The sequence below is a fragment of the Pecten maximus genome, chromosome 10 (genome assembly GCF_902652985.1).
Source record: "Pecten maximus chromosome 10, xPecMax1.1, whole genome shotgun sequence".
NCBI classification, from domain to species: domain Eukaryota; kingdom Metazoa; phylum Mollusca; class Bivalvia; order Pectinida; family Pectinidae; genus Pecten; species Pecten maximus.
The window spans coordinates 41,189,076-41,201,836 of NC_047024.1; the positions used below are offsets into that span (position 1 = coordinate 41,189,076).

General features: G+C 37.4%; 1 protein-coding gene across 1 annotated transcript in view; it reads right to left on the reverse strand.

Annotated features, from left to right (window-relative positions):
- The window catches only part of LOC117335836 (calpain-2 catalytic subunit-like), a 32,143-nt gene extending 19,983 nt beyond the window's left edge, over positions 1-12,160 (reverse strand). Inside the window, exons 1-5 of the mRNA XM_033896076.1 lie at positions 11,652-12,160; positions 5,062-6,053; positions 4,406-4,505; positions 3,717-3,786; positions 3,246-3,425 (exon numbers count right to left, since the gene is read on the reverse strand). Of these exons, the coding sequence (XP_033751967.1) occupies positions 3,246-3,425; positions 3,717-3,786; positions 4,406-4,505; positions 5,062-6,023 (1,312 nt within the window). The 5' untranslated portion in view covers positions 6,024-6,053; positions 11,652-12,160. The remainder of the gene's footprint in view (positions 1-3,245; positions 3,426-3,716; positions 3,787-4,405; positions 4,506-5,061; positions 6,054-11,651) is intronic.
- Between the last annotated feature and the right edge of the window lie 601 nt (positions 12,161-12,761).

Here is a 12,761-nt window from a genome sequence, read left to right on the forward strand (position 1 = left end):
TTTCCAAGTGCCATATCTTTCTGCCATATTTTTATCTGATGACAATAAAATATGCACATTCTGTTTCAGTGGACTATGTTCTTTCATATGAAATGAAAAAAATTAATCAATATAAGATTTTTATTTTTGACATTCGAACCAATAACAAGTCGTTGGCCTTGACATTCTCTGACAATATGTCATTGAGAAAAGTTTGCCCTAACCATGTGCTAACCAATTTCCAATGAAAATGAAACAAATTATGTTAAAATATGTGTGATGAGTTTTCTATATAAACTATAGTAAAATGTATCCTCTCCCCAGGGAGAATGCGACACATAGGAGGCCATGAAATTAACAATTTTGATAAAACAGCTTAAGAACCTTTTGTACACCATTCTGCGATATCTTGGTCTTAAGAAGAAGACCGACGCATGACGACAGATCAAATTATAATGGTGTATATTATGAGCTGAATGTCAAAGGATTGTAAACTCTGTACAAATTGTATTATATTATCAGGCAGTCAGCCTAAATGTATGTTTCATTTCTACCATATTAGAAGTTTGATGTTTTGTACGATATATATATATACTTAATTTTTACACATACATTAAAGGAGTTAGCTACTTTCATAAATTAAGATGTTTTTTCTAGAGTTTACTAGGCCGGATGAAATATGATCATGAGCAATCAGTATGGTAAATATGAGATTTGATAAAAAGCCTCTCGTAGTCAACCAATCATGATCACTCAACTTCTTTTTGTAGGAGTCAATATTATATGCAGGAGAATTAAACTCTCGCGATGTCTGTTGCACATAAGTACAAAGAAATACATTATCACAGAAGCCGAAAAAATTCACACTTAAGTAGCAATAACACATAATAGTCAAAAACCCAATATATGTGATCAGTGATAAGAAACAGTACTTATAAGCATTTTTGGCAATTTATCCTGAAACAGCTATAGCCTTCCATATTTGACATCCCACAGATTGTTGCTTGTATATATATATATAGTTTTAAAGGTCAACATTGGAAAAAACCTAAATGGTTATACATGAATTCATAATGAATAGAATTATTGACAAAAAAGTTTCATTTATTTTCACACTTTCTGGAGACCAATAAGGAGATTGATGATCATTTTAAGGGATTTGTTCGTGACATGAAAATCAAACATTTTTAATGAAATTTCAAAAGCAAATATAGATTTATTTTGAAAGTTATGAGGATATTGATATTTGAGAAAGTCTTATATTATATGGATTGTATATCGATTGCCAATAGATATACATGTATTTATCATTTTACATGAAAACAACAAAAAGTTATATTACATGAAAACAACAAAAAGTTGTACAAGTACGTTAAAATGCAATTGGTATACATTTTGTTAATCTACAATTACTTTTTATTGTTTAAATATTCTATGTAATACAAACATTTCACAGCTTGGTGCATACAAATGTATATATATATATTACATGAAAACATTTGAAAAGGTTGCATTGAATCGTGAGCTGAATAATATATAAATAAGACAAGCTGGTTCAATAATAATTTAGCATTTTCATATATATTACGAGTGCGAGTAGCTACTGCAGTAAACCTTATCACAAAAATCCAGATTCTGTATATTGTCTCTGTCGGGGAAGGTACAGCACAAATGACCACCACGACAGATATGTGCCAGTTTTCTTAGTTTTGAAAAATAAACGATCGAATTCCATCACGTAGGTCTGCCGATTCATAGATTTGAAACACAGGGACTTCGATCAGTTATCGCAGTAATCCGAAAGGTTCTGGTGTTGATATTGCCTTAAAGCTGATTAAAGTCTGCATATAGTATATAGCAAGATCGTCAGAAAATTCGGACTATAATCGCAGTAGATATTGTGATTTTGTGGTCTGGCCAGGCTTGAACAACTTATCGTAAACAGTTTCGTCCTAAATAAACAAACGCTTACTTCAGTGGGTCAACAAACAGATTTAAACTTTGTAAGCAACTTGCCTTTAATTCATAATGATAGATATTAATTTCTAGCGACAATCATCGCACTTTGATGCTTCGTGTGAAGCCCATGTCCACGTGCCTCTATTTTGACAGAGTGCTCGCTCACGTAAACAGACGAAACACGTGATCGCTAAATATCGGACCAAATCTCATAAAATCTCGTGAACAAACTACCAAGTTGTAAACAAAAGAAATGTTGTTAGCCAAAACCTGGAGGGTTTTATGAAAATCGGAAATTTGTTTGCGCTTGGGTTGTTATGCCGTCTTTATTCCTAGTAGTTAAACAAGTGTCCTCTGTAAGGTAACGTCAGAATATCGCAGTTATCTCCCTTCAATCAGTATTTTCGATATAGATTTGCAAAAATCGATGCAGGTGTAGATATTTACAAGACATTATTCTTATTGTTTATTCAAAATAGTTCCTGAAATGTTCACAACATTATCAGCATAGTTAATACATTTCTGTGCACATCTACTTTGAATGACGGACTACAATGACGTGCCTCATACTTGCACTAATAAGCGAATCATTACCCCTAGTTACAGAAATTACCACCAGAGGTCTCAAATTCCGGGCTTCCGCCGAAGAGAAATTTATACTGAATATACCTTTTTTCATGTAATAGCACTTTATTTGTAGTCGTGATAGTTTTCATAAATGTATATATAGTTCAACTACATCATATATGAACCGAAAGAAACTACAAAATGAACTGTGAAAGGAAATATAACGAAAATGAAAGTGAGAGATTGTGACGTCACAACTCGTAGGTGATTGTAATATGGCAGGCGTAAACGCCTCCATAAAAACTTATTGTATATCAATTGGAATATCTTTGAATCACGTGACCGGCCTAATATCCAGTGAATCCGTCCATGTTATATTTTTGCATGTCATTATATATTCTGGAGAATATCCTTTGTGGCGTCATGATAAGGAAAATGACGTTTGTCATGAATTGAAAAAAAAACACAACAAAACGGCTGCCAAAGTTTGTATTGCTCTTTCGAGCTATGAGATAAAAATATCTTACTTGTGTATCCATTTTATGAGATTAAATGAAACTCGTCTCGAAGTTTTAACTTTTGCTCAGCAAGGAGAAAAAAAGAATGTTTAAAAAAAAAAAAAAAAACCTTCTTAGACTCGTTCCAGAAAATCTCATATAAAATGACAACTCATCCAGGTCCTATATTTACGTATCGCCCAATAAAAAGTTACATTTTTACAAAATTTATTCAATAATTACCATTCAACGTGGGTAATCGGTCGTCTATCACAATCTCGGTCCATTGTCCAAATCTCCAGAACCGGAAGCGGAAGATACCAGCATATTTATCACCAAACTCTTGTCCTTCCGGTATACAATATTTCAATAAGGAGGGTGCGCCCGTCAGGCAGGTGAAACAGCCAATAAGCCAGTTAGATCCTGAAGTGGATTTCAAGATAAGTTAGAGGGGATCTTCAATACCATGCATTCACAACACACGGACGTAACAACAGAGTTATCTCCTCATGTCCATTATCTATTTTTAATTTTATATTTATTTTATCTATCATTAGGTATATATTAGTCCCTTTGTTTAGTTTCTTTTTGTAACATGACCGAAAATTTACCGTAATTTATCGTAGAAGAAGGAACATATTTTTTGAGGTTTATTTTATAATTTAAAACAACTTATTCACTTTGTTGAATGATATACAGAATATGGGTACTTACCTAGTTTTCCGGATCGAATCTTACAATCCATGACATCATTTGAAATAAATCTTGGTTTCTTGCACAATTGCTGTAAAACACAAATTGTCATTTTTCTCAGTTGTGGTAAATAGTACGGTACATTATAGGGAACGTGAATTAAACTGTACATGTAATATTGGCCTGCTATGAATTACTTTATTCATGAAAAGAACAATTGCAACTCAGGACTAAAAAAAAACTAGCTGGGCTAACGTAGCCTGCACGACGGACTTGGTCAGTCGGAGGTACGATTCTATTTCATTGACGGTACTGTTGCAAAACCGGAAACCTCGATATTACTACAATTAATCGTTTATCAAGTTTATCTTACTTTTTTTTCTAAATTAGAAAAGTGACGTTAGTAAGATAGATATAATAAACAATTTCACTTGTAGAATAACCTCTATTTACATATTGTTGTTGTTTCTAAGTAACCCTAAAATAAAAAAAAATAACAATAATAAAAAAAAACCTTTCATACATGTAATTTATCCAACGCACCTTGGTTGGTTCCCTGAGGTTTGATTTTAAAAAATACCAATTTCGCTCAAACTCCCTGCTGTTTACAGAGTACTTTTTCGCTCACTGACCCGTTCTAACGAGCACATTTCTCAAATTGACCCTTACTTGACCTTTCTGTACCGACACATAATCTGACCACTACATACCCCGGGACGTTTCCACTGTATCTGACCAACTGGAGATTTTCCCTGTCGGAAAAGCGACTCATCCATGGCTGGGAAATCCGGGTCTTTGAATAACATGTCACTAGATTGAAATGAAAGTAAGGGAAAAAATAAATGAATATAGGTTAATGAGGTATGGTTCCTTCTGTGAGATATGTATCTCCAAGCAAAAGAGTTACAAACTGATAGGATACAAATACACTTAAGCGTTAATATATGGTTTGTTTATTAGTTATTTATCAATTGGTTGTAATACGTTTGAAAATAACAAAAAATTACACGTACATAATATACATATATTATATTCTTTCTTAACTCTAAATTATTATTAGATATTTTAATAAGATGAAAAGGCATATGACTTTATACATGTACATACTTAAAGATATCCGCAACACAGATTGATAATTAATTATTCTCAGTTTCATAACCTTGCAATAATAACACTCGAATTTAAACTATGTACTTCAAATATCTGAAAACATTTCCGGGATTTTGTACATGAAGCATAACTCTTTAACCGAAACCATTCAAATATCATGACCATTTTTATTGTAGCTCACAAGTTCATTATGACATCATTCATTAGTTTTCATTATAAGATCCTTTCTTCTACGCATGCGCGTGTTAGTACTTACTTCTGTCGGCAGAGGTCTCTGTATGTCTCGTACATATTTCCCCGGAAACTGCTTTGACTGGTAACGGAAGTGTCTAGAACTGACCTGGATGTCACCGAATCGTCTAACACACCACCAGGCGTCACCGTGGCATAGTGGGATTTTGGCCTCGGTGATTCGTTGACCGGCGTCCTCGGTGACGACACGGGTGACGACAAGGGTGGCGACATTGACCTTGGAAAAGTTCCATTAGAAGTGAAGTTGTAGTTGGATGTTGATCTTGGAAGAGTGTTGCTGGAATTTCTCTCCGATTTTTTTATGAAGTGCCTCGCGGTAAACGACTTACTTCTATTCACAGTGTCTTTGGCCGACCTTGACCCCACTCGGTAGAAATTTTGAGAAATCGTTGGTGATCTTGCCTCATATTGCTTTTTAACAACGCCATTCGGCGATTTTGGGAGCACGATTGCTGATAGGTCTAATGGCGGCGGTACTTTAAATGACGTATTGCCGTTAGTGTTTGACCTCGGGGTCAAGACATGTCCGTTCTGAATCTCTCTCGGACTTGAGAAGAGTTCCCCCGGGTCAGGGATAATAGTAATACCCTGTCCGTTTTGTCCGGACCTAGGAGTTAAATTTTCCATTGGAAGAGACACGGCAAACATGGAAGACTTCGTAGGAAGTGCACGTGGTGACGGCGATGCTGATTGGTTCTCAAACGGTGATGTTGGCCTCTGCGCATGTTCTATAGGTGACCTCGGTTGCTGCACGTGCGGTGATAAGGGGCGGCGTTCAAACGGAGACATTGGACGTTGCCGACTGTTAGCTGCCTTTATAGATATATTTCCTGGTAGCATTGACCTTGGAATGGACAAATGGATCTGGTATGTTCCGGACTTGACCGACATGTTTGGCTCGTGATTCCGTCTCCGACCACGTGATCTTCGAGACATGCGTAAGTTATATTCATTTGACCGTTCCATAATCGCTAGCTGGATATTTCGATATGAATTCTGAAATGAAGAATAATCAAAATTTAACCTGCAATAAATGTTCCAATTCGACACCAATGAGGTCATACTAAAACTTATCAGACAGGTGCCGTATAATGCCATCAGGCATATTAGCCATAAGGAGATTGTACATGTACATGAAACAACTGTTTCAGCATTGTTAAATATTCCCTAACACACTATTTTGTGACAAACAAAGTGTTAGAAAGGGAAGAATTATTCTTTTGAGGAATAACCATACCATGTTCTCGAAACGTTTACCGAAAAAATTCTCGGGCGGACGGTCCTCATACAGGGGTACATGTACTTGCACAGAGACATGAGACTCTGTTTGTTTGTTTGCTGGGCTTAGCGCCCCGTGAACAGCTAATGTCATTTTGAGGCGGGGTATCAGTGTAGTAGTTGGTGACTACCTCACTGAACATCAAATCGGGGCCCGTTACATGCCATCCAAAGCATTAGGGTTCAGATGTCTTGCCCAAGGACACGACCACAACAGCACAGAGCTGATACAGTTCCTTGTTACAAATGTAAACAGTTGCTGGGGTTAAAAATACATTAAATATAAAAATGAAACCTCTCTATGACGGAACAACATGGCGAGGTGTTTGGTAGGTGCGACCATCTAAAACGTCTGATGATAGTCTGTACAGATTTTCATGACGGTATGTCAATATTTTGTGTACTCTTTTTATAGGGTGAGTCACTGTGCAACATCTTCGATATCCAAGTGTATACGATAATAATGCCCTCCGACCCCCATCCGCATATCCACCCCGAACCCCCGACCCATCCCACACATATACACATTTTGTGTTGCCATAGTTATGTCTTTAGTCAAGCCACTTAACCCCAAATGTGCTGGCCAGAAATTGATTGATTCAGCGTATGGCGTTCAGTATGGTAGCCACTAACTACTACAAAGATATCCCGACCCGAAATGACACTGACACTTGTAGTTATTGATTACAAAATTGGATAAACCCAGCAAACAAACCGAATGAGCAAATAGGATTAGATGTGAACTTGTGAGTGATTGGACTACGACCATGTCGTGGGCTGACGTCATCAAGTGAAATATCCAGATCAGTTAGAAATACAAATCACCTTAAAGACAGCAGACGGACGGACGGACAAACTAAAGGTCACATAGCAGTGGACCGACAGATATTTTGATTTACATTTTGTGTATAGCTTATGTAGAGGATGTGGCTCTCCGCCAACGAGAACAGCTTAACCGAGATTGTGGATAATGTTAATAACGTTTCTTAATTGGTATCTACCTGGATGTACTCATATGTACATGAATAGGTGTCCCCAAGGTCACGGGTGAACCCAAGGTTATACTTGAATTTTGTAAAACAGCAGAGACACAGGACGAGGGCAGAGTCTAATACAACGTATTTCTCGAGTCCTGGAAAGGATTTTTTTTTAATGTGGTTTTATTTGTTATTATTATTTATTTATTTATTTATTTATTCTTTCTTTTTTGTTGTTGTTGTTGTTGTTTATTTTATTTATTTTTTATTTATTTATTTATTTATTTTTCTTTTTTTCTTTTTGTTGGTTTTTGAATTTTTTTTTTTTTTTTTTCGAAATCCTATTACCAAAAATGAAAACAAAAATTGTAACACTAAACCATAGCAATTGGACATCATTACAATTCCCGATACCAAATAATTTATCTGGATAACAATTTGACATAAAGACACTTTAAAAATTTCAAGCCGTTGTCAACATATGGATAAGGATAAAATTGTTACACTCTATTCCTTATAAGGTCACAGAATAGATGCTTCAACTCCAATGGACAAGGAAAGTAATAAACACCAATGGTATGTCCAAATCTTCATCTACCTGAATTTTTTCCTCGGTAAAAAATATACCTCCACTGAACTGTGGCTCACTTAAACACAATAGTAAAGCCAGAACAGGCACGAGAAACCATTCTAAATTCAGTGTAATTCTGTATTGGGTCATTCGTGCGAAATAGGATAACGACCGTCTTTGTTTTGGTTCTATAGCACGGGTGATGCTATCTCTACACTCCTGTACCCGTGAAGGGAATGGGGCTATTTCTCATACCACTAACGCGTTTTTTTTTTTCACATGTGACAGGTGTGTTTATAATATAATAGACATGACGTATGGGGTTGTGTATTTAAGAAAAACTATTTTAAAAGTAGGTCACCACAGAGCATTTAAAACTTTGCCATAATTCAAAGTGAGTGTGAATGGATATGTCTGTTTCTTGAAACGGTCAGGTCTATATAAAAATCTATTTTAGCGTTCATGTCTAGATATCGAACACTTGTAAGGTACATCAGTTAAATTATTATCAAATAGTTCTTAAACTTGAGCCATAATGCACACCATCTTGAAACTTATACAATCATAATTTATTATACAACAATAACAAAACATCTTGGTAAATATATATATCAAGTATTCTAACGACTCTTGTTGCCCCGGAGGGAAGCGCGTGACGGCCTTCGAAATACCATGAGAAACCCCGTGTGGTCGGAAAGGTGACCCCATATCTGTTCACGTCCATTTGTGGATTCGAACCCAAGTCGCCTAGGTGAAAGGCGAGCGTGCTATCGCTGCTCCACCCCATCACCCGTGAAGATAAAGAGACTCATTTGGTGAGTGATGGATTCAACAACTTCAATACACAACAGTTGTTTGAATATTGACCCTGAAATAAGAGTTATTTCACCTAATACAGCGCCCCCTATTGGTCACTGCTGTGTTTGACGCGAGACCACGGCTCGGAGGAGACACGGTGTTGTCTGAGAGTGAAGGTTCGAATATTAAACCGATCATTGACGGAATTGGCCGATCAATGAAACAAAGGGTGCATTAAATTCTAAAAGTGCAGGTATATACAAATATTAGAACGGGCTGTGATGTTAAAATGTATTCCAAAATGTGTAATAGCCCGAGATTACAGACATTATAACGACAAGTTGTCGAGTTCGCACATTTTCTCAGATAACTAAAAGCTTATAAACTAGAGATTATGTCCATTTAATAATGGACCCCGTGACATCGCATTCAAAGTAGATAAATTCATCCTTTTGTGCTATCAGAAGCCCACGGTGGCCATGACCTGTCAAAAGTGCTTTAAAGTTTAGTATGACCAACGCGGAGATTCAATCGGCAAACTCAATATGTAGTTTAATCAGATGAAATTCGATTCATTGTCAAAGAAATCTATCGCTTAAAAACAACCTGGCAGTAACAGTTTCGGTTTACAAATTATTCTAACTACGAACTTTGAAGGAAGGCAGACATTTTATTAGAAGGTATTTAAATGTAAATGATGCGATAGTGGATTTTGAACAATGATATGTATGTTTCAACGAAATTCCTCTTTTAGATTTATCAATGAAACTTGCTGATCGACTGTGAAACACACAGTGCAAAAACCACACGGTCTAATGTACACAACACCGAACAGATCGGCCGTGAACCACGTCCACATTAACACAGAACTGACACGGTCTATTGAACACGACACTAAACAGATCGGCCGTGAACAACGTCCACATTAACACAGAACTGACACGGTCTATTGAACACGACACTAAACAGATTGGCCGTGAACCACGTCCACAGTAACACAGAAATGACACGGTCTAATGTACACAACACCGAACAGATCGGCCGTGAACCACGTCCATGGTAACACACAGAAATGACACGGTCTATTGAACACGACACCGAACAGATCGGCCGTGAACCACGTTCACCGTAACACACAGAAATGACACGGTCTAATGAACTCGATACCGAACAGATCGGCCGTGAACCACGTTCACCGTAACACACAGAAATGACACGGTCTAATGAACACGACACCGAACAGATCGGCCGTGAACAACGTTCACCGTAACACACAGAAATGACACGGTCTAATGAACTCAACACCGAACAGATCGGCCGTGAACAACGTTCACCGTAACACACAGAAATGACACGGTCTAATGAACTCGATACCGAACAGATCGGCCGTGAACCACGTTCACCGTAACACACAGAAATAACACGGTCTAATGAACTCGATACCGAACAGATCAGCCGTGAACCACGTCCACAGTAACACACAGAAATGACACGGTCTAATGAACACGACACCGAACAGATCGGTCGTGAACAACGTCCACAGTAACACACAGAAATGACACGGTCTAATGAACTCGACACCGAACAGATCAGCCGTGAACCACGTCCACAGTAACACACAGAAATGACACGGTCTAATGAACTCGACATCGAACAGATCGGCCGTGAACCACGTCCATGGTAACACACAGAAATGACACGGTCTAATGAACACGACACCGAACAGATTGGCCGTGAACAACGTCCACAGTAACACAGAAATGACACGGTCTAATGAACTCAACACCGAACAGATTGGCCGTGAACCACGTCTACCGTAACACTCACAGTAACACACAGAAATGACACGGTCTATTGAACTCGATACCGAACAGATCGGCCGTGAACCACGTCCACAGACCACGTCCACAGTAACACACAGAAATGACACGGTCTATTGAACTAGATACCGAACAGATCGGCCGTAAACCACGTCCACAGACCACGTCCACGGTAACACACAGAAATGAAACGGTCTAATGAACTCAACACCGAACAGATCGGCTTTGAACCAAGTGAAGATGTATTGATCTATCGAACATCTATCTTCTAATCCCGTTGATGAATGTTTTGTTTACATTTAGCTTCCAAGTGACTATAAAATTGACTATGCACTAAAAATACTGGACAGGTGTTTCAGTGAGATTTTCTACTCGTGTTTCGTTTTGTTTTGTTTTTTATTTTAGAATGTTATATAAAATTTCCTCCCAAACAAATTGCTGAAATGGAGAAGGCTGCACTAGATGCCATTGCACACAAACCAGCTGAATTAGGTTTTGCCAACCCCCACCTAACCCATGTCCTCAAAATAAACAATTGATCATTAGATACTTAATGGGTCCGTTAGCTCCTTGGCTGTCATCAAATTAACATCTACATTGTATTCGTCCACGTTAAATACCACGAAAGCACGCTCTAGTTACGAGCCTAAATTGTAGATCGTTCTAGAATTGATGGAATATTTATAAAGCACTGCAGTTTGGATGTTCGGAATACCATCTGGACGGGCCTTAATGCTCTACTACCCTTATAAAGACCAAAGACGATCACGTGCCTTCATAAACTGTCATTCGTGATGCTAAACGAAATTTTTTTTTATAGATTATGCACTTCAATACAATTCAATTTATTGAAATGAAGGCCTTAAGGCCCGTGAATAGAGTACATGAAACAGCAAGAGAGCTCGTATCTTATTTGTCTCAAAAATGAATTTACCGAGAGAGCTAATTCCTTGTTATTGACACACAATAACTGTATTGCAACATAGCTACAATTGATTGAGGATCAATACTACTAGTTCAAAAAAACAAGTCATTTATCCTAAATATAAAACACTATGATTTCTCTGTATGTAGAACAATTCAGCCGGTGCTAAGACGGTACCTTGCACACCCGCAAAACGCAAATTAATTCTTTAATCAGTGTACTTACCTTCCTAATACTTGCCCGGTAACATTAACGTCGATGAAATCCGACTACCGAACTGTCAATCCATATCCATTTCAGGTCTGCCAGGTCCTATACGATGTCATTAACATATATTTCCCCGATAAACTATTGTATTTAAAATGTTCTTCAATGAAACCAGCATAACCAGTTTAGATGTATTTTTTCTGAACAATACACGTTTTAGTGAAATTCCTTCGAGGTTCCGTCACAACGCACGGCCGACGAAGCTCGATCGCTGTATACTAACAGCCATTACTCTCTCATTCGAAAACAATTCAGTGAAATTCTCAAGAAATAAAAGTGTAGTTCCGAGCCACAATTATCTGCAACCAATTGACTGTGTCCAATTTGTGTTCAATTCCGGAATGTTCTCTGCAAGTGTGAAAGTTCCCCGGTTTATTACAACAAGCATTACACACCTGAATGTCTACAGCCCATCTTATCCCGGCCGAGTTCCGGTCAATTTGTCCTCGCTGCGGGCGACACGTATTTAGGCGGCTGGTTTTGTGTACCGGGGCTATTGACAATACACCTGTGATTTTCAGAAATGTTTTTTTTAAATAGCTATGGTGTCTAGTGTACTGTATAGTATAGTAGATTAAATGTACTATACGTCTGGTTTTGAGGACCATAAACACGCCATGTGTATTGTGATACTCTAAATTACTAAATATCATTGCCAAATAAGCAATATTATGCACAACGAAAAATGAATAATATTTAAATTTCTTTCTGTATCAAATTCAAATTTCAAATTGATTTTAGTCTCTTTTCGCATCAGGAATGAAATACATATTGCCGAGTACGTACATAATTGCGATGAAATTTTCTGTATAGATTTCATTCGATTTGAGTTGCACTAAAATGATAAAAAAAACACACACACAAACACACACACTCCCTTACACACAAACGCACACACCCTTACACACAAAACAAAAAAACCAAAAAACCAAAAAACAAAACAAAAAATGAGAGTATGTGACCATATGTTCCGGGGTGTAAGCGTCTTCTGTTAATTCAGGTAAAGTAACGTTCTCAAAATAACAACCGGGTGAAATAAAGAAATCACTAGGTTATATTATGTCACAT